Below are 22,064 nucleotides of genomic sequence, written 5' to 3' on the forward strand. Positions count from 1 at the left end.
AGGCTGGCAGGACATGGAGCATTATTTAACCCCCTTCTCCACAGGCTGGCAGGACATGGAGCATTATTTAACCCCCTTCTCCACAGGCTGGCAGGACATGGAGCATTATTTAGCCCCCTTCTCCACAGGCTGGCATGACATGGTTGGTACCAATCGATGCTTTAATGTCACCATCATCATAATGACACTGGGACGTTAACTTGGTACAGTATAGTAACAACCAAATTGATTACGCCCCCCCCCCCCCCCCCCCCCCCCATTCTGGGGGAGAAATCAATTCCAGTGTGCAATATAGTGAATGAGAATAATACATGTGACAGTAATCAATATAGTGAATGAGAATAATATATGTGACAGTAATCAATATAGTGAATGAGAATAATATCTGTGACAGTAATCAATATAGTGAATGAGAATAATATATGTGACAGTAATCAATATAGTGAATGAGAATAATATCTGTGACAGTAATCAATAAAGTGAATGAGAATAATATATGTGACAGTAATCAATATAGTGAATGAGAATAATATATGTGACAGTAATCAATATAGTGAATAATAATCACCTGCTGTGCCTGTCTGATTGGTCGCTGCCCCAGGAGGGGGAGCTTGACGGAAGAGACGTCACTATGGTGACGGAGGAGTTCTTAGCCGTCTTCTGAGTCGCCGTGCGACTCCATTCTGATAACAGAGAGGTTTGTTTTACTTCGAACATCTGCCCATCTGGCAGGAGGAGCCTACAGCTCAAGACTTTAGGAACATGGCTGCCTTTCCACATCAACAGCAAAATCAATGTAAAAGAGCAGCTGTGTGCTCTAACCTGAGTTGGCTGCCAGTCTCATTCGGCCACAACACAGGTAGGTCCTCCACTGCCTCCTCACGTTGTCCTTCACGGCGCAGTGGAACACAAATATAAACAACCCTGCAAACAAAGACATCACATGAAATAAGATAAGATATTCCTTTATTGATCCCCTTGGGGAAATTCAGGCATCATAGCAGGGGGGGGGGGGGGGGGGCACAGGTAGTAGAATACATACAGGTACAGGTCGCAGAATTATAGTACAGGGGAGAAGTAAAAATGAAAATAGTGTGTAAACAATATACAATATAATTAACTTGCGCATAATATGGGCAACAAGGTGCGAGATGGTGCGAGAGGGTATGTATGTCCTCTCAGTTATATTTGCCCTACAATAAATATAGTTACAACATAATAATCTAATAATCTAATCTAAAGGGGGTGGGAGGGATTCTACAGGATAGCAGCCAGCTTCCTTCTCATCCCCCCCCCCCTCTGCCACCACCTCTAGTCTGACCAGCTCGACTCCCACCACGGAGCTAGCCTTCCTCACCAGCTTGTTGAGTTTGTTGGTGTCCCCTGAGTTGATGTAGCCCCCCCAGCATGCCACAGCATAGAAGAGGACGCTGGCCACTACAGACTGGTAGAATGACTGCAGCAGTCTATTGCACACATTGAAGGACCCGAGTCTCCTCAGGAAGAACAGCCTGCTCTGTCCCTTCCTGTAGAGGGCCTCTGTGTTGTCCGACCAGTCCAGTTTATTGTTCAGGTGTACCCCAAGGAACTTATAGGACTCCACCACCTCCACCTCATCCCCTCGGATGGTGATGGGCATCGGGGGGGGGGGGGGGGGGGGGGGGGGGGGGGCTCTACGTGGACCTCCTTTAGCTTCTTCCCAAACAGGTCCATGCTACTGAAGCTTTAGCTTCTTCCCAAACAGGTCCATGCTACTGAAGCTTTAGCTTCTTCCCAAACAGGTCCATGCTACTGAAGCTTCTTCCCAAACAGGTCCATGCTACTGAAGCTTTAGCTTCTTCCCAAACAGGTCCATGCTACTGAAGCTTTAGCTTCTTCCCAAACAGGTCCATCCTACTGAAGCTTTAGCTTCTTCCCAAACAGGTCCATCCTACTGAAGCTTTAGCTTCTTCCCAAACAGGTCCATCCTACTGAAGCACTAATTTAGCTTCTCCTCAATGTCCCCAGACCAGACCAGACGTACCTGGTGGTGGCTGGCTGATGACAGGCCTGTATGTTGGTTTGACTAGGTTTGAACCCTAGAGGGGGGGAGGGGGGGGGGGGGGGGGGCTAGAGGGAGGGGGGCTCCTTACATGAGCATACAGCAGATCCAGGGTCTTGTTTTCTCTTGTGTTACATTATACAGTCCAGACAACACAACATTATACATTATATAACACAGTCCAGACAACATTATATAACACAGTCCAGACAACATTATACATTATATAACACAGTCCAGACAACATTATATAACACAGTCCAGACAACATTATACATTATATAACACAGTCCAGACAACATTATATAACACAGTCCAGACAACATTATACATTATATAACACAGTCCAGACAACATTATATAACACAGTCCAGACAACATTATACATTATATAACACAGTCCAGACAACATTATATAACACAGTCCAGACAACACTATACATTATATAACACAGTCCAGACAACATTATACATTATATAACACAGTCCAGACAACATTATATAACACAGTCCAGACAACATTATATATTATATAACACAGTCCAGACAACATTATATAACACAGTCCAGACAACACTATACATTATATAACACAGTCCAGACAGCATTATATAACACAGTTCAGACAACATTATACATTATATAACACAGTTCAGACAACATTATACATTATATAACACAGTCCAGACAACATTATATAACACAGTCCAGACAACACTATACATTATATAACACAGTCCAGACAACATTATACATTATATAACACAGTCCAGACAACATTATATAACACAGTCCAGACAACACTATACATTATATAACACAGTCCAGACAACATTATACATTATATAACACAGTCCAGACAACATTATACATTATATAACACAGTTCAGACAACATTATACATTATATAACACAGTCCAGACAACATTATATAACATAGTCCAGACAACACTATACATTATATAACACAGTCCAGACAACATTATACATTATATAACACAGTCCAGACAACATTATATAACACAGTCCAGACAACACTATACATTATATAACACAGTCCAGACAACATTATATAACACAGTCCAGACAACACTATACATTATATAACACAGTCCAGACAACATTATACATTATATAACACAGTTCAGACAACATTATACATTATATAACACAGTCCAGACAACATTATATAACACAGTCCAGACAACACTATACATTATATAACACAGTCCAGACAACACTATACATTATATAACACAGTTCAGACAACATTATACATTAACACAGTCCAGACAACATTATATAACATAGTCCAGACAACACTATACATTATATAACACAGTCCAGACAACACTATACATTATATAACACAGTCCAGACAACACTATACATTATATAACACAGTCCAGACAACATTATATAACACAGTCCAGACAACACTATACATTATATAACACAGTCCAGACAACACTATACATTATATAACACAGTCCAGACAACACTATACATTATATAACACAGTCCAGACAACACTATACATTATATAACACAGTCCAGACAACATTATACATTATATAACACAGTTCAGACAACATTATACATTATATAACACAGTTCAGACAACATTATACATTATATAACACAGTCCAGACAACATTATACATTATATAACACAGTCCAGACAACACTATACATTATATAACACAGTCCAGACAACATTATACATTATATAACACAGTCCAGACAACATTATATAACACAGTCCAGACAACATTATACATTATATAACACAGTTCAGACAACATTATACATTATATAACACAGTTCAGACAACATTATACATTATATAACACAGTCCAGACAACATTATACATTATATAACACAGTTCAGACAACATTATACATTATATAACACAGATTCTCTGCCTCATATTGGACCCTTAATAACAGCATTTAGATCCTCCTCACCTTGGAAGGAGTTGAAGATGGCGAACAGGTACATGAAGGCCAGGTTGACGGGCCCCCAGGCGAAGAAGGCGAGGCCCCAGGTGAGGCCCAGCAGGAAGGTGACCCCCGCCACGCTGCGTGCGTCCTGCAGGCCGCTGCGGTGCCGCGTGTTGTGGGGGTTCTGCCGCTTCAGGCGACACAGCTGCACCATCACCAACAGGAACATCACCAGGTTGAAGAGGAAGATGACGCAGAAGTAGGCCACCACCGTGACGTAGAAGGCGATGTCGCTTTTCAACCAGCAACTGGGGGGGGGGGGGCAGATGTAATTTACAGAAGAAGAAAACATGCTAATACCATGTAAATGGGAAGTGTATGAGGTGTATGTAAAGTGTATGTAAAGTGTATGAAGTGTATGAAGTGTTATGACGTGTATGTAAAGTGTATGACGTGTATGAAGTGTATGTAAAGTGTATGACGTGTATGAGGTGTATGTGAAGTGTATGTAAACTGTATGTAAACTGTATGACGTGTATGAGGTGTATGTGAAGTGTATGTGAAGTGAATGTAAAGTGTATGTAAAGTGTATGTAAAGTGTATGTAAAGTGTATGAGGTGTATGTAAAGTGTATGAGGTGTATGTAAAGTGTATGTAAACTGTATGAGGTGTATGTAAAGTGTATGTAAAGTGTATGTAAACTGTATGACGTGTATGAGGTGTATGTGAAGTGTATGTAAACTGTATGTAAACTGTATGACGTGTATGAGGTGTATGTGAAGTGAATGAAGTGTATGTAAAGTGTATGTAAAGTGTATGTAAAGTGTATGAGGTGTATGTAAAGTGTATGATGTGTATGTAAAGTGTATGAGGTGTATGTAAAGTGTATGTAAAGTGTATGAGGTATATGTAAAGTGTATGTAAAGTGTATGAGGTGTATGTAAAGTGTATGTAAACTGTATGAGGTGTATGTAAAGTGTATGTAAACTGTATGAGGTGTATGTAAAGTGTATGTAAAGTGTATGTAAAGTGTATGTAAAGTGTATGAGGTGTATGTAAAGTGTATGACGTGTATGTAAAGTGTATGAGGTGTATGTAAAGTGTATGAACTGAAGTGTATGTAAACTGTATGTAAAGTGTATGAAGTGTATGTAAAGTGTATGTAAACTGTATGTAAAGTGTATGAAGTGTATGTAAAGTGTATGAGGTGTATGTAAAGTGTATGAACTGAAGTGTATGTAAAGTGTATGTAAAGTGTATGCAGTGGATGAAGTGTATGTAAAGTGTATGAAGTGTGAAAGATATCACTGGTTTTCATATGGTTATAACAACATGTATGTAAAGTAAATATCTATATTAATACATGTATACATGTATCTGACCATTCCTTCATATCCTTCTCACTAACTCTCATGCTTAACCGAAAAGTCTTCACCCCAACTCAAACCGTCTCACTCAGACGCAACCTGCCCTCCCTATCCCCCTCCACCCTCTCCTCTGACATAATATCCGCTCTACCTTTGAGTGACACCTTCTCTGCTCTCCCCACAGAGATGGCAACCTCCACCCTCCTCTCAGCCCTTGCAACCTCCTTCGACAAGCTCTGTCCCCTCGTTGAGAAACCTGCCCGCCGTTCCCCACCCGTTCCCCACCCAGTCCATGGCTGACGGATGCAGTGAGAGAACAAAGACAGGTCCTGAGAGCGGCTGAGAGGAAGTATAGAAAGTCACGCCTCACTGCTGACATCGACACATATCACAACCTCTTGTTAACATTCTCCAAAACCATTACTAATGCCAAAGCTTCTTTCTTTCACCATAGGATCGAGGCCTCTGCCAAGAATCTTCGCAAACTGCATGCTACCATGTCCTCCCTCCTCACTCCCCCCCCACCTCCTCCTCCCTCATCTTTTTCTGCCGAAGACTTTGCGATCTTCTTTGAGGAAAAAGTGGAGAACATCCGCAGCTCCTTCTCCCAATTCCAAACGCTGAATCGAGAACCTCATCCTTCACTCTGTCATCTTTCTCTCCCATTACAGAAGCCGAGACCCTGACACTGGTAACGTCGAACCGTCCGACTACATGCCAGCTGGACCAGCTACCCTCCCCACTCCTCCAGACCATAGCACCGGACATCCTCCCATTCCTAACTGCAACCATCAACTCCTCACTCAACTCGGGGGTGGTCCCCACCTCCCTAAAACAAGCCAGAGTCACGCCCCTCATAAAAAAAACAACCCTGAACCCCACCGTCATAGCCAACTATCGCCCTGTCTCTCTTCTCTCCTTCCTTTCTAAAACACTTGAACGTGCTGTATCCAACCAACTTACTGCTTATCTCTTACAGAATGACCTCCTAGACCCCAATCAGTCTGGCTTCCGGACTGGCCACTCCACAGAAACGGCCCTCATTGCGGTCACAGAGGCACTTCACTTAGCAAAAGCGAAAGGCCTCTCCTCTGTCCTGATTCTCCTAGATCTATCTGCAGCCTTCGACACAGTCAACCATCAGATCCTCCTCGCGGCCCTCGCAGGAATGGGAGTGGCTGGATCTGCGCTGACATGGCTGACATCATACCTCAATGACCGCTCCTACCAAGTGTCATGGAGAGGGACTCTGTCGGCCACCCGCCCCCTCCGGACGGGTGTCCCCCAGGGCTCGGTCCTAGGACCCCTTCTCTTCTCCCTCTACACTAAATCACTGGGTAACATTATCACATCTCATGGCTTCTCATATCATTGTTATGCCGATGATACTCAACTCTTCCTCTCCTTCCCTCCCTCAGATATCCACGTCTCTGAGCGGATCTCGGCCTGTCTGTCCGACATCTCCGCCTGGATGACGACCAACCACCTCAAACTGAACCTAAGCAAAACAGAATTGCTCCACCTGCCGGCCAAATCCTCCCCCCTGACCGACCTCTCCATCACAGTCGAGAATGCAGCTGTGACCGCGTCGCCGACCGCCAAGAACCTTGGTGTTGTCCTCGACGACCAGTTGAACTTCTCTGCTCACATCGCAGCGACAACCAGAACCTGCAGATTCCTCCTGAGCAACGTCAGAAGGATACGCCCCTTCCTGACAAAAGAAGCCACCCAACTCCTCGTCCAATCAACAGTCATCTCCCGCCTCGACTACTGCAACGCACTGCTAGCTGGCCTCCCGGCCACTGCCACCAAGCCTCTTCAACTCATTCAAAATGCAGCGGCCCGCCTGATCTCAAACCTACCGAAGTCAGCCCATGTCACCCCACTTCTTAGGGACCTGCACTGGCTCCCCATTGCTGCACGTATCCGCTTCAAGGCCCTCGACCTAGCATACCGTGCGGCAAAGGGAACCGCTCCCGCCTACCTCCGGTCAATGGTCTCTAACTACACACCCTCAAGACCCCTACGCTCTGCGTCTTCTGGCCGCCTCAGATCTACTCCTATCCAAGCTCCCGGAGGGTCATCAAAGAGAAGCCGCCTATTCTCAGTCCTTGCCCCACAATGGTGGAATGAACTACCCATCCCAGTTAGGACAGCCGAATCCCGTCCAATCTTTCGCCGTCGACTAAAGACTCACTTCTTCAACCATTATCTGAAATGATAAAAAAAAAAAAAAAAAAAAATCTAACCCCGACTAACCTTAATGTCATGCACTTGTCCTAATAAACTAACCTACACTGTAACACGCAACACTTTGATGAACATTGTTACTCAGCTGATAGAGTTATACCCTTCTTGCTGTCTTGTCGCACAGAACTTGTAAGTCGCTTTGGATAAAAGCGTCAGCTAAATGACTAAATGTAAATGTAAATGTAATGTAACCCTAGCATTATAGAATTCCGCCTAGATATTTTACGCAATTTGAAGTTTTACTAATATAACATATGTACAGAAAAGTTTGTGAGCTTTTGAGTCTTTCTTGAGCACACAATTATGAAAATGACAAACTATGCACAGAAATGTTTTGGACTTTGTATATAGAATTCCGCCTGGATATTTTATGCAATTTATGGGGTCAAAAGGTCACAGAATGTCCTAGGAGCAAGTGCTTTTGCACCCTTCTTCATTATTACTTCATCTTTCAATGTCTGGCAGTTATTTAACATTACTGTATGATATAATTGTGTAATATACAGGAATATCAACAAGAAACAAAAGAATGTATTGGTGTTCCTTGAACAAATGACATGGTGTGAAGCAGATTCAGGCCTCCAGGTGCTAGAAAGCAGTACCTAGTTTCTCCCAGACACAGTAGGGGACCCTGTTTGACACCCATCACCCCCAATCACCCCTCCTCCTCCTCCTCATCCTCCTCCTCTCTCTGTCTCTGTCTGTCCTACAGTGTGTTGTTTGTTGAATCTGTCGACAGTCATTGTGGAGCCATACAGAGACTAAGGGTGTGTTCACACCTGAAAGTCCGGGGATAGTCTGGACTATCCGTGGATAGTCCGGACTTTCTGGTGGACCAAATGTGAAAATGATACATTGTTTGATTTTGGTCTGCGTTCACACTACCCTGTTTGGTGCGGATCTAATTTGTAAACAAAGGACATGCTGTCGCCAAGTCGTTCATCTATTGGACTAGCACTCACAAACGTAAACAGTTGCCGACAGCGTCTCTTGTGATAAAGCAGAGAGAGAGAGAGAGAGAGAGAGGCAGAGGCAGAGAGAGAGAGAGAGAGAGAGAGAGAGAGAGAGAGAGACTGTCCGCGCGCGGAGAGAGAGAGAGAGAGAGAGAGGCAGAGAGAGAGAGAGAGAGAGAGGCAGAGAGAGAGAGGCAGAGAGAGAGAGCAGAGAGAGAGAGAGGCAGAGAGAGAGAGAGAGAGAGAGAGAGTAGAGAGAGGAAGAGAGAGAGAGGAAGAGAGAGACTGTCCGCGTGCCTGTCATTCATTTGAGTTGGGTCGCGCGCAAGCTGTCACTTGGCGCTGTCAAGTTGGGTCGCGCGACTGCCGCCACTAGGCACCTGTCACTCATTTGCTCTAGATTAGATACTATATAAAGTTCAATCGCGTTCACACCAACAGCAAACAAACCATGGTCCACTTTGAAACGAACCGAGTCCCAACTTTTCAAGAGGACCATGGTTCGGTTGTTTGGTCCTCATTATAGTTCGGTTTGCGTTCATACCTGTACAAACCAAACGGACTATCGATCTAAAGGGACCATGGTCCACTTAAAGTGGACCAAACAGGGTAGGTGTGAACGCGCCCTAAATCTAATTCATAACCAAAGTATTGAATGCAAACACAAGCAATAAACTATATACAGATTTATATAGCTAGTCACGTTGGCAGAGAGGGGGATGAGAAGGAAGCTGGCTGCTATCCTGGAGAATCCGTCCCATGAGCTAGTCAAGATGAGAAGCACGTTCAGTCACAGACTCATACCCCTCCGACACTCAACTAATAGCCTCGGCCAGTCCTTCACACCAGCGGCCATCAGGCTTCACAACAGTGGGCAGGGACTGCTGCCAGACATCCAACTACAACTACTAGGAACCTAAAAGGACAATATACTACCTTATGCATACTGCACCTTATGTGAATACTGTATACTTCATCAGATCATATTTAGCATTTAGCATTTTAGTATTTTGCATTTTTACATTATTAGATTAGATTTAGATTATTGGATTATTAGATTATATATTGCATATATTTAGCATTTTAGCATTTATCTTTTTTTATATTATTTTGTTTTTGATTTATTGTGATGTTTCTTCTTGACTTGTTTAAATAAGACGTGTCCAGCCCATGGGGACATTAACGTGTGTTGTCGGGCCTTACAAATACATTTGATTCGATTATGATTATATATTAGATTCGATTTAGATTATTGGATTATTAGATTATATATTGTAACTATTTATTGTAGGGCAAATATAACTGAGTGGGCATACATCCACCCCTCATCTCGCCCCTTGTTGCCCATATGCACATGTCCAGAGTTAATTATTATTATTATTATTATTATTATTATATTGTTTACACTGCTTTTTTACTACCTGTACCCCCCCCCCCTCCCCCATGCTGCTATGATGCCTGCATTTTCCCAAGGGGATCAATAAAGGAATATCTTATCTTATCTTACCTAGTTTCTTCAGAAGATGTCAAACACCATTGCCTGTGTTTCTATGAGCCTGGAGGTACTTCTGGTCATGTTGAAATCAAGTTTATGAGGTTGTTTACATGCTAAATAGATGGCACGTTACTGGAGCAAATGTTGCGTTTGGAGTGAAAAAAGCTCTGCTCCGCCTCGCACTTCCTGTATTCCAGGAAGCGTCTTTTACCATAATCACATTACATATGTAGGCGGGAACAATGATTTCTCACAGTTCAGATGCTATTTAAATTTTTTCAATCGGCCAAGGGGTTCAGGCGCTACCGTATTTCAAGTACTACATGTGAAAATGGTAGCATAGCGTTAACTGTGTGTATCAGACTTTAGAGACAGACAGGGCGCTGTAGCAGGGCCCGAGCAGGGAGCCAGAGTGGTTGCTATAGGGACGAGATAGGAGCCAGGGCCTGTGCCAGAGATAGTCGAGGTCACCCACACAGTCAGGGGAACGTCAACATTCAGTAAGAGATAGGGCAGCGTTGCTATGGGCTAACAGCCGTTGCTAGGACATAGATTTTATAGGTGCGAGTTCTTCCTGTTTGAGGCAGATGAGTTTTTGACAGCGAGACAGACTGACATCGAGCAGAGAGAGAGAGCTCCAGCCTCAAACCGCTGGCGGGGGGGGGGGGGGGGGGGGGGGGGGGGAAGACAACGAGGCGGTAGACAGAGATAGCTAGGCTAACAGAACAGGCTTCGGCTAACAGACAGGCCGCAGGACCACCACAGACAGAGATAGTGTCTATTAATCTAGTTTCTTATACCACCAAAGACTCTCGTTTTGTACGAGATGCTATGTTTATGGAAATAAACATCCTATAATGATAAAGAGACCACGTTTCCAGTACATTCTTCTGTCCGGGTGCATTAACGGGGTGAAACAGTGTTACAGCAAGTACGGGGGAGGATAGACTTCCAACGAACGATTGCCTCATCATCAACAACTAAAGACACAACGCAGAGACTTCACGGAACGTTGAATAAATAACATTATCAAGTTGAATATATAACTTTATCAAGTTGAATATATAACTTTATCAAGTTGAATATATAACTTTATCAAGTTGAATAAATAACTATCAAGTTGAATAAATAACTAACAAGTTGAATAAATAATGATCAAGTTGAATAAATAACATTATCAAGTTGAATATATAACTTTATCAAGTTGAATAAATAACTATCAAGTTGAATAAATAACGATCAAGTTGAATAAATAACATTATCAAGTTGAATACTGTATATAACTTTATCAAGTTGAATAAATAACTTCATCAAGTTGAATATATAACTTTATCAAGTTGAATAAATAACTATCAAGTTGAATAAATAACGATCAAGTTGAATAAATAACATTATCAAGTTGAATACTGTATATAACTTTATCAAGTTGAATAAATAACTTCATCAAGTTGAATATATAACTTTTATCTAGTTGAATATATAACTTTATCAAGTTGAATATATAACTTTATCAAGTTGAAGTGAAGTGAATAGACTCACAAGTCCTCTGTGGTTCCGTCCCTGAACCTTCCGTAGGTGACGAGGCCATAGTTGTCCTTGTCGACTGCAATGACCACGATCACCACCAGCAGCGGGACGCCCCAGCCGACCAGCGAGAGCCGGAGCATGTAGTGCGACACGTAGGTGTGGAAGACCTTGACCAGGGCCAGGTACATGTGCACGGCCTCCAGCCCCATCCACGTGAAGGAGGCCAGCAGGAAGTAGTGCAGGAACCAGGCGGTGGAGATACAGAGGCCAGGAGCATCTGGGAGGAGAGGAGGCCGGGTTCTCACTACAAGAACTATAATCATAATGTTCTCACTACAAGAACTATATTCATAATGTTCTCACTACAAGAACTATATTCATAATGTTCTCACTACAAGAACTATATTCATATAAAAAAGTTATCATTACAAGAACTATATTCATATAAAAAAGTTATCACTACAAGAACTATATTCATAAAGCTCTCACTACACAAACTATATTCATAACGTTCTCACTACAAGAACTATATTCATATAAAAAAGTTATCATTACAAGAACTATATTCATATAAAAAAGTTATCACTACAAGAACAATATTCATAAAGTTCTCACTACAAGAACTATATTCATAACGTTCTCACTACAAGAATTATATTCACAAAGTTCTCACTACAAGAACTATATTCATAAAGTTCTCACTACAAGAACTATATTCATAAAGTTCTCATTACAAGAACTATTTTCATAAAGTTCTCACTACAAGAACTATTTTCATAAAGTTCTCACTACAAGAACTATATTCATAAAGTTCTCATTACAAGAACTATATTCATAACGTTCTCATTACAAGAACTATATTCATTTCTTGTTATATTTAAAGTTTTAAATTTTTCACAAGCAAGACAATACATACATGACAAGACAAACTAAGACAAAAAAAAATAATATAATAAACTATATTCATAAAGTTTTCACTACAAGAACTATATTCATAGCGGCTGGGTGGCGCAGCGGACTAAGCGCTTGTCACCAACTTTAGAGACACTGGTATCGAATCCGGCTGTCAGTGTTGCCTCCGGCTTGGTCGGCCGTCATACTGGCTCAATTGGCAGAGTCAGCGGGAGGGAAGCCGGTGGGGTGGTGTTCTGGTCGTTGTAAACAGCGACTCCTACAGGTCGGTCAGGGCGCCTGCACAGCGAGGGAGGGAGATGGTGAGGGTAGTGTGAGCCTCCCACACGTTACACCTCACCAGTGAGAGTCTGTGCTGGCAGGTGAAAAGATGCTGCTATATTTCACTATATTCATAACGTTCTCATTACAAGAACTACATTCATAACGTTCTAATGACAGACAGACAGACAGACAGTCAGACAGACAGACAGACAGACAGACAGACAGACAGACAGACAGACAGACAGACAGACAGACAGACAGACAGACAGACAGACAGACAGACAGACAGACAGACAGACAGACAGACAGACAGACACCTGAGTAGAGAGACAGCCATGCGTCCGTCAGGAAGACCAGGTTCAGCAGCAGCAGAGCAACACAAAGCTGGATCAGGATCTTAGCCGGGATGTCCTTACGGAGCTTCCTACAGAGAGGACAGACAGGCAGACAGGTCCTTACGGAACAGGTGGGTCTCAGAACCTTCTAACAGGTGGGTCTCAGAGCGTTCTAACAGGTGTTCTAGATCGATCTAACAGGTGTTCTAGAGCGTTCTAACAGGTGTTCTAGAGCGTTCTAACAGGTGTTCTAGATCGATCTAACAGGTGTTCTAGATCGATCTAACAGGTGTTCTAGAGCGTTCTAACAGGTGTTCTAGAGCGTTCTAACAGGTGTTCTAGAGCGGTCTAACAGGTGTTCTAGATCGATCTAACAGGTGTTCTAGAGCGTTCTAACAGGTGTTCTAGAGCGGTCTAACAGGTGTTCTAGAGTGTTCTAACAGGTGTTCTAGAGTGTTCTAACAGGTGTTCTAGAGCGTTCTAACAGGTGTTCTAGAGTGTTCTAACAGGTGTTCTAGAGCGTTCGAACAGGTGTTCTAGAGTGTTCTAACAGGTGTTCTAGAGCGTTCTAACAGGTGTTCTAGAGCGTTCAAACAGGTGTTCTAGAGTGTTCTAACAGGTGGATCTTGCGGTGGTCTGACTCACCCAAAGGCCAGGTAGGTGAGGAGGGTGACAGAGAGGAAGATGGCAGATACTCCACAGCCAATATATGTGATGTAAGTAAGGGCGGCAGCCTGGGCCTGGTTTGTAATGGGCTGTCTGCCAAAGTCCTGGAAGGAGAACAGACACAGCTCAAAGTCACAGAGAGGACATCTGTTTTGTTTTGTCACATATCTATTCTATCTATTTATCTATCATTGAATTTAACACTATTGGAGAGATTGCCAATATTTTCTAAATGCTTTTGACCAATTAAAATAATTTCAAAAGCATAGCACTGCAACAGCCCCAACAAACATGACGATGACATAATTTAATTAAGCACTGGGTTCCAAACAACAATATGCTGCTTTGCTGTGTCGAAGACATGCAACACTGTGGACCATCCAATATGTTAGGGTTAGGGTTAGGTATAACAGGTTTAATATTGTTAAATAGGTTGTCTGATGTAGGTTTGTCTTCAAAGGCAGTTGATTGTTGTAAACATCTTCAGATTCAGTGTGTGCACATTAATGGGGAACTCTCTAACTGTAAATACAGGAGTGCCACAAGGCTAAATGTTGGGGCCATTGCTTTTCACCATTTATGTAAATGTGAACACAATGATGACAATTTGCAGATGACACCATCATCTATTTATCTGTCCCCACCATATCTGAGGCTCTATTTACAAATAAATGAAATTACAAAATGCATTTTAACACCATGCATGACTAGACATGCACTGTTGGTGGCCGGCAGCAGAGTATATCCCCGAAACGGTCAGGATCTCAATGATGCCTTTAGACCACGCCCCTAATCTGCTCAAACAGTTTGGCCAACCAATTGGCTTCATACATTTGTTTTTAAATGGTGGTCACTAGATGCCACACATACTTTAGTGTGAATCAAGTGTTTATCCTAGGAGGAGCAGGAAGAAATGTGTTTTTGAAAACTGTTGTGTCACTTTCATATTGATAACACTGGTAATCATATCATCCTCTAAACCAGTGATTCCCAACCTGGGGTCCGCGGACCCCTGGGGGTCCGCCAGGGGGCGCAGGGGGTCCGCCAGACCACAGATGATTTGAGGTATTAAAAAAAAAAAAAAAAAAAAAAAAATTTAATTTTTTTTTATCATCAGAAGCATGAATAGTCTCTCCACTACAATAAAAAATAAAGATAAATAAATAAACATCTAGACATGATTTTTGAACGTTAACAGTAGGCTACCGGGTAGCCGCTAAAACGCGAATCAGTTGACTGTATCACTTTCTGTAGCTAGCCTAGCACGCTAGTTAACTTTCTCGGCTCGTCTGCAGTCAGCCGCCAGAGGCGAAAATGTGTGACAAACGAAAAGGAGATGACGGCAGCTCATCTGCAAAAAAAGTTAGGACCTACAGCAATCGCGAAAATTACATCACCATGGGCTTCACTGAGGGACCAGACAAACGACCTGAGTGTGTGATTTGTGGAGAAAAATTGGCAAACTCGAGCCTGAAGCCCAGCAAGCTGAAGAGACATCAGGCGTCTAAGCACCCAGAAACCGTTGGGAAGGATCCAGACTTTTTTCGGAGGAAAGAACAGTCTCTCAAGGCGAACAAGCCTGTTGATGTTAGAGTAGCGTGGAGCAGGGGTGGCAGTGATTTACAGAAGGCTACTGAAGCCTCCTTTGAGTGTTCGCTTTTAATTGCAAAAGCAAAGAAACCGCACAATATTGGCGAGCAGCTCATCAAACCAGCCTGCATCAAAATGGTTTAGAAACTGTGCGGCCCACAGGTGGCGGATAAACTAAAATCAGTACCACTCTCGAACAATGTAGTGAAAGACCGAATTGATAAGATGTCAAGTGATTGCGAGCAGCAGCTGTCAGAAAAGCTTAGAAAGGGTCCATTTGCCATACAACTTGATGAAACTACAACTGTCGCAGACGAGGCTGTGCTCATCGTTTATGTGCAATATATTGAAAATGAGGATCTGAAGCAGGACATTCTCATGTCAGTCAACCTTACTACCACCACTCGAGGTGAGGATATTTTTACTGCAGTGGATTCTTACTTCATTCAACATAAATGCAAACCGTTCACCATTAGGGCCTGATTTGAGAGGATGAATACAGGATTTGAATATTGGCCAAAATTTTGAAATGCATATGGTGCAAGATTAGATTTGTTGATTGAAGGCACAAGTCAAAGAAGCATAGTGGGTCTAATTATGATGCATATGCCTGTGTATAAGCAGTTTGTTATTAAAATGACAAAAAAAAGGTATTAAACCCAGCTAGGACAGATTCTCTCTGCTACTGATTGGAATTTCCTGTCTCATATTTAGTTTAATTTGTTGCATTGATTTGTTCCATAAATGCAAACCGTTCACCATTAGGGACTGATTTGAGAGGATGAATACAGGATTTGAATATTGGCCAAACATTTTGAAATGCATATGGTGCAAGATGAGATTTGTTGATTGAAGGCACAAGTTAAAGAAGCATAGTGGGTCTAATTATGATACATATGCCTGTGTATAAGCAGTTTGTTATTAAAATGACAAAAAAAGGTATTAAACCCAGCTAGGACAGATTCTCTCTGCTACTGATTGGAATTTCCTGTCTCATATTTAGTTTAATTTGTTGCATTGATTTGTTCCATAAATGCAAACCGTTCACCATTAGGGCCTGATTTGAGAGGATGAATACAGGATTTGAATATTGGCCAAACATTTTGAAATGCATATAGTGCAAGATGAGATTTGTTGATTGAAGGCACAAGTCAAAGAAGCATAGTGGGTCTAATTGTGATGCATATGCCTGTGTATAAGCAGTTTGTTATTAAAATGAAAAAAAAAAAAAGTATTTTATGGTATCTTATTAGGAGGGGGTCCGCGAATTTCATCAGAGATGTTTGGGGGTCCCTGGGGGGAAAAAGGTTGGGAACCACTGCTCTAAACTATGTAATGATGCAGTGCAGTGCTACAGACAGTTGGCCAGAGAGTCAGCACAGAGACAGTGCAATGCTACAGCACAAGTTAGAGTAGAGTGTCTGTTAGAGTGTCTGGGTTGATGAGGGTGGGTTAGGGTTAGGGGGGATGGAGAGTAAAATGGTTACTTCACTTACCAGCAATATAGCGAAGCTGGTTAGATGGTTACAGCCACAGAGGGTCTCACTGTCTGTACTGTTCTGGACAACACAGCCATGTGTGCTCCAGCCTCCCGACCCATCTATCCAGAAATACAGGTCAACCTTTCTGTCATTTATATGTCTTAATGATCTAAATCTGACAGCCATCAACTCCATCACTTATTAGGGGTCAGGCAGCGCAGCTAAAACTGCTCTATCTATCTATCTATCTATCTATCTATCTATCTATCTATCTATCTATCTATCTATCTATCTATCTATCTATCTATCTATCTATCTATCTATCTATCTATCTATCTATCTATCTATCTATCTATCTATCTATCTATCTATCTATCTATCAATCTACCTATCAATCTACCTACCTACCATTTAACCCTGAGTCCCAGAACACACAGGAAGCCGCAGAATGAGTCTGTGAAGAGAAACACGAACAGGTTAATAATTCAGAAACCCTTAACTTATTTATATATTAGATTATCGTATTATAATCTCTTCAGATGGAATCTGTGAGGCTGTCAAACAGCGCCCTGATGGTACTGCACTTTGTTTACATTTCTTTGTTTTGGTTTGGTGTGTGGATTGGATTTGAGTTGGTATCTGGTTCTTATTGCTGGCCTCAACGCAGGCTCTGTTTCAGTACGTTAGCTAGTTCACTGCAGGCTCTGTTTCAGTACGTTAGCTAGTTCACTGCAGGCTCTGTTTCAGTACGTTAGCTAGTTCACAACAGGCTCTGTTTCAGTACGTTAGCTAGTTCACTGCAGGCTCTGTTTCAGTACGTTAGCTAGTTCACTGCAGGCTCTGTTTCAGTACGTTAGCTAGTTCACCGCAGGCTCTGTTTCAGTACGTTAGCTCGTTCACCTCCGGCTCTGTTTCAGTACGTTAGCTAGTTCACCGCAGGCTCTGTTTCAGTACGTTAGCTAGTTCACCTCAGGCTCTGTTTCAGTACTTTAGCTAGTTCACCACAGGCTCTGTTTCAGTACGTTAGCTAGTTCACTGCAGGCTCTGTTTCAGTACGTTAGCTAGTTCACTGCAGGCTCTGTTTCAGTACGTTAGCTAGTTCACTGCAGGCTCTGTTTCAGTACGTTAGCTAGTTCACTGCAGGCTCTGTTTCAGTACGTTAGCTAGTTCACTGCAGGCTCTGTTTCAGTACGTTAGCTAGTTCACTGCAGGCTCTGTTTCAGTACGTTAGCTAGTTCACTGCAGGCTCTGTTTCAGTACGTTAGCTAGTTCACTGCAGGCTCTGTTTCAGTATGTTAGCTAGTTCACTGCAGGCTCTGTTTCAGTACGTTAGCTAGTTCACTGCAGGCTCTGTTTCAGTACGTTAGCTAGTTCACTGCAGGCTCTGTTTCAGTACGTTAGCTAGTTCACCGCAGGCTCTGTTTCAGTACTTTAGCTAGTTCACCACAGGCTCTGTTTCAGTACGTTAGCTAGTTCACCGCAGGCTCTGTTTCAGTACGTTAGCTAGTTCACCACAGGCTCTGTTTCAGTATGTTAGCTAGTTCACCACAGGCTCTGTTTCAGTACGTTAGCTAGTTCACTGCAGGCTCTGTTTCAGTACGTTAGCTAGTTCACCACAAGCTCTGTTTCAGTACGTTAGCTAGTTCACCACTAGCTCTGTTTCAGTACGTTAGCTAGTTCACTGCAGGCTCTGTTTCAGTACGTTAGCTCGTTCACCTCCGGCTCTGTTTCAGTACGTTAGCTAGTTCACTGCAGGCTCTGTTTCAGTACGTTAGCTAGTTCACCACAGGCTCTGTTTCAGTACGTTAGCTAGTTCACTGCAGGCTCTGTTTCAGTACGTTAGCTAGTTCACCTCCGGCTCTGTTTCAGTACGTTAGCTAGTTCACTGCAGGCTCTGTTTCAGTACGTTAGCTAGTTCACCACAGGCTCTGTTTCAGTACGTTAGCTAGTTCACCTCCGGCTCTGTTTCAGTACGTTAGCTAGTTCACTGCAGGCTCTGTTTCAGTACGTTAGCTAGTTCACCACTAGCTCTGTTTCAGTACGTTAGCTAGTTCACTGCAGGCTCTGTTTCAGTACGTTAGCTAGTTCACTGCAGGCTCTGTTTCAGTACGTTAGCTAGTTCACCACTAGCTCTGTTTCAGTATGTTAGCTAGTTCACTGCAGGCTCTGTTTCAGTACGTTAGCTAGTTCACCACTAGCTCTGTTTCAGTACGTTAGCTAGTTCACCTCAGGCTCTGTTTCAGTACGTTAGCTAGTTCACTGCAGGCTCTGTTTCAGTACGTTAGCTAGTTCACTGCAGGCTCTGTTTCAGTACGTTAGCTAGTTCACCACAGGCTCTGTTTCAGTACGTTAGCTAGTTCACTGCAGGCTCTGTTTCAGTACGTTAGCTAGTTCACTGCAGGCTCTGTTTCAGTACGTTAGCTAGTTCACCGCAGGCTCTGTTTCAGTACGTTAGCTAGTTCACTGCAGGCTCTGTTTCAGTACGTTAGCTAGTTCACCACAGGCTCTGTTTCAGTACGTTAGCTAGTTCACCACAGGCTCTGTTTCAGTACGTTAGCTAGTTCACCACAGGCTCTGTTTCAGTACGTTAGCTAGTTCACCGCAGGCTCTGTTTCAGTACGTTAGCTAGTTCACTGCAGGCTCTGTTTCAGTACGTTAGCTAGTTCACCACAGGCTCTGTTTCAGTACGTTAGCTAGTTCACCACAGGCTCTGTTTCAGTACGTTAGCTAGTTCACTGCAGGCTCTGTTTCAGTACGTTAGCTAGTTCACCTCCGGCTCTGTTTCAGTACGTTAGCTAGTTCACTGCAGGCTCTGTTTCAGTACGTTAGCTAGTTCACTGCAGGCTCTGTTTCAGTACGTTAGCTAGTTCACTGCAGGCTCTGTTTCAGTACGTTAGCTAGTTCACCGCAGGCTCTGTTTCAGTACGTTAGCTAGTTCACCACAGGCTCTGTTTCAGTACGTTAGCTAGTTCACTGCAGGCTCTGTTTCAGTACGTTAGCTAGTTCACCGCAGGCTCTGTTTCAGTACGTTAGCTAGTTCACCACAGGCTCTGTTTCAGTACGTTAGCTAGTTCACTGCAGGCTCTGTTTCAGTACGTTAGCTAGTTCACTGCAGGCTCTGTTTCAGTACGTTAGCTAGTTCACCTCCGGCTCTGTTTCAGTACGTTAGCTAGTTCACTGCAGGCTCTGTTTCAGTACGTTAGCTAGTTCACCGCAGGCTCTGTTTCAGTACGTTAGCTAGTTCACCGCAGGCTCTGTTTCAGTACGTTAGCTAGTTCACTGCAGGCTCTGTTTCAGTACGTTAGCTAGTTCACTGCAGGCTCTGTTTCAGTACGTTAGCTAGTTCAACGCAGGCTCTGTTTCAGTACGTTAGCTAGTTCACTGCAGGCTCTGTTTCAGTACGTTAGCTAGTTCACCACTAGCTCTGTTTCAGTACGTTAGCTAGTTCACCACAGGCTCTGTTTCAGTACGTTAGCTAGTTCACCACTAGCTCTGTTTCAGTACGTTAGCTAGTTCACTGCAGGCTCTGTTTCAGTACGTTAGCTAGTTCACTGCAGGCTCTGTTTCAGTACGTTAGCTAGTTCACTGCAGGCTCTATTTCAGTACGTTAGCTAGTTCACTGCAGGCTCTGTTTCAGTACGTTAGCTAGTTCACTGCAGACTCTGTTTCAGTACGTTAGCTAGTTCACCACTAGCTCTGTTTCAGTACGTTAGCTAGTTCACCGCAGGCTCTGTTTCAGTACGTTAGCTAGTTCACCACAGGCTCTGTTTCAGTACGTTAGCTAGTTCACCACAGGCTCTGTTTCAGTACGTTAGCTAGTTCAATGCAGGCTCTGTTTCAGTACGTTAGCTAGTTCACCGCAGGCTCTGTTTCAGTACGTTAGCTAGTTCACTGCAGGCTCTGTTTCAGTACGTTAGCTAGTTCACCACAGGCTCTGTTTCAGTACGTTAGCTAGTTCACACTAGCTCTGTTTCAGTACGTTAGCTAGTTCACCACAGGCTCTGTTTCAGTACGTTAGCTAGTTCACTGCAGGCTCTGTTTCAGTACGTTAGCTCGTTCACTGCAGGCTCTGTTTCAGTACGTTAGCTAGTTCACCGCAGGCTCTATTTCAGTACGTTAGCTCGTTCACTGCAGGCTCTGTTTCAGTACGTTAGCTAGTTCACCACAGGCTCTGTTTCAGTACGTTAGCTAGTTCACCACAGGCTCTGTTTCAGTACGTTAGCTAGTTCACCACAGGCTCTGTTTCAGTACGTTAGCTAGTTCACCACAGGCTCTGTTTCAGTACGTTAGCTAGTTCACCGCAGGCTCTGTTTCAGTACGTTAGCTAGTTCACCACAGGCTCTGTTTCAGTACGTTAGCTAGTTCACTGCAGGCTCTGTTTCAGTACGTTAGCTAGTTCACTGCAGGCTCTGTTTCAGTACGTTAGCTAGTTCACTGCAGGCTCTGTTTCAGTACGTTAGCTAGTTCACTGCAGGCTCTGTTTCAGTACGTTAGCTAGTTCACCACAGGCTCTGTTTCAGTACGTTAGCTAGTTCACTGCAGGCTCTGTTTCAGTACGTTAGCTAGTTCACTGCAGGCTCTGTTTCAGTACGTTAGCTAGTTCACTGCAGGCTCTGTTTCAGTACGTTAGCTAGTTCACCGCAGGCTCTGTTTCAGTACGTTAGCTAGTTCACTGCAGGCTCTGTTTCAGTACGTTAGCTAGTTCACTGCAGGCTCTGTTTCAGTACGTTAGCTAGTTCACTGCAGGCTCTGTTTCAGTACGTTAGCTAGTTCAACGCAGGCTCTGTTTCAGTACGTTAGCTAGTTCACCGCAGGCTCTATTTCAGTATGTTAGCTAGTTCACTGCAGGCTCTGTTTCAGTACGTTAGCTAGTTCACCACTAGCTCTGTTTCAGTACGTTAGCTAGTTCACCACTAGCTCTGTTTCAGTACGTTAGCTAGTTCACTGCAGGCTCTGTTTCAGTACGTTAGCTAGTTCACCACAGGCTCTGTTTCAGTACGTTAGCTAGTTCACCGCAGGCTCTGTTTCAGTACGTTAGCTAGTTCACTGCAGGCTCTGTTTCAGTACGTTAGCTAGTTCACCTCCGGCTCTGTTTCAGTACGTTAGCTAGTTCACCACAGGCTCTGTTTCAGTACGTTAGCTAGTTCACTGCAGGCTCTATTTCAGTACGTTAGCTAGTTCACTGCAGGCTCTGTTTCAGTACGTTAGCTAGTTCACCGCAGGCTCTGTTTCAGTACGT

The 22,064-nt window shown here is 43.3% G+C and overlaps 1 protein-coding gene across 1 annotated transcript in view; it reads right to left on the reverse strand.

Annotated features, from left to right (window-relative positions):
* Positions 1–22,064, reverse strand: part of LOC311233577 (uncharacterized protein) — a 78,015-nt gene that overhangs the window by 2,151 nt on the left and 53,800 nt on the right. Inside the window, exons 16-23 of the mRNA XM_084320544.1 lie at positions 17,234–17,279; positions 16,841–16,944; positions 13,734–13,858; positions 13,071–13,177; positions 11,590–11,854; positions 4,010–4,293; positions 823–924; positions 569–683 (exon numbers count right to left, since the gene is read on the reverse strand). Coding sequence (XP_084176670.1) covers positions 569–683; positions 823–924; positions 4,010–4,293; positions 11,590–11,854; positions 13,071–13,177; positions 13,734–13,858; positions 16,841–16,944; positions 17,234–17,279 — 1,148 coding nt within the window. The remainder of the gene's footprint in view (positions 1–568; positions 684–822; positions 925–4,009; positions 4,294–11,589; positions 11,855–13,070; positions 13,178–13,733; positions 13,859–16,840; positions 16,945–17,233; positions 17,280–22,064) is intronic.

Source organism: Notolepis coatsorum, assembly GCF_963971535.1.
Source record: "Notolepis coatsorum genome assembly, chromosome: 8".
NCBI lineage: Eukaryota > Metazoa > Chordata > Actinopteri > Aulopiformes > Paralepididae > Notolepis > Notolepis coatsorum.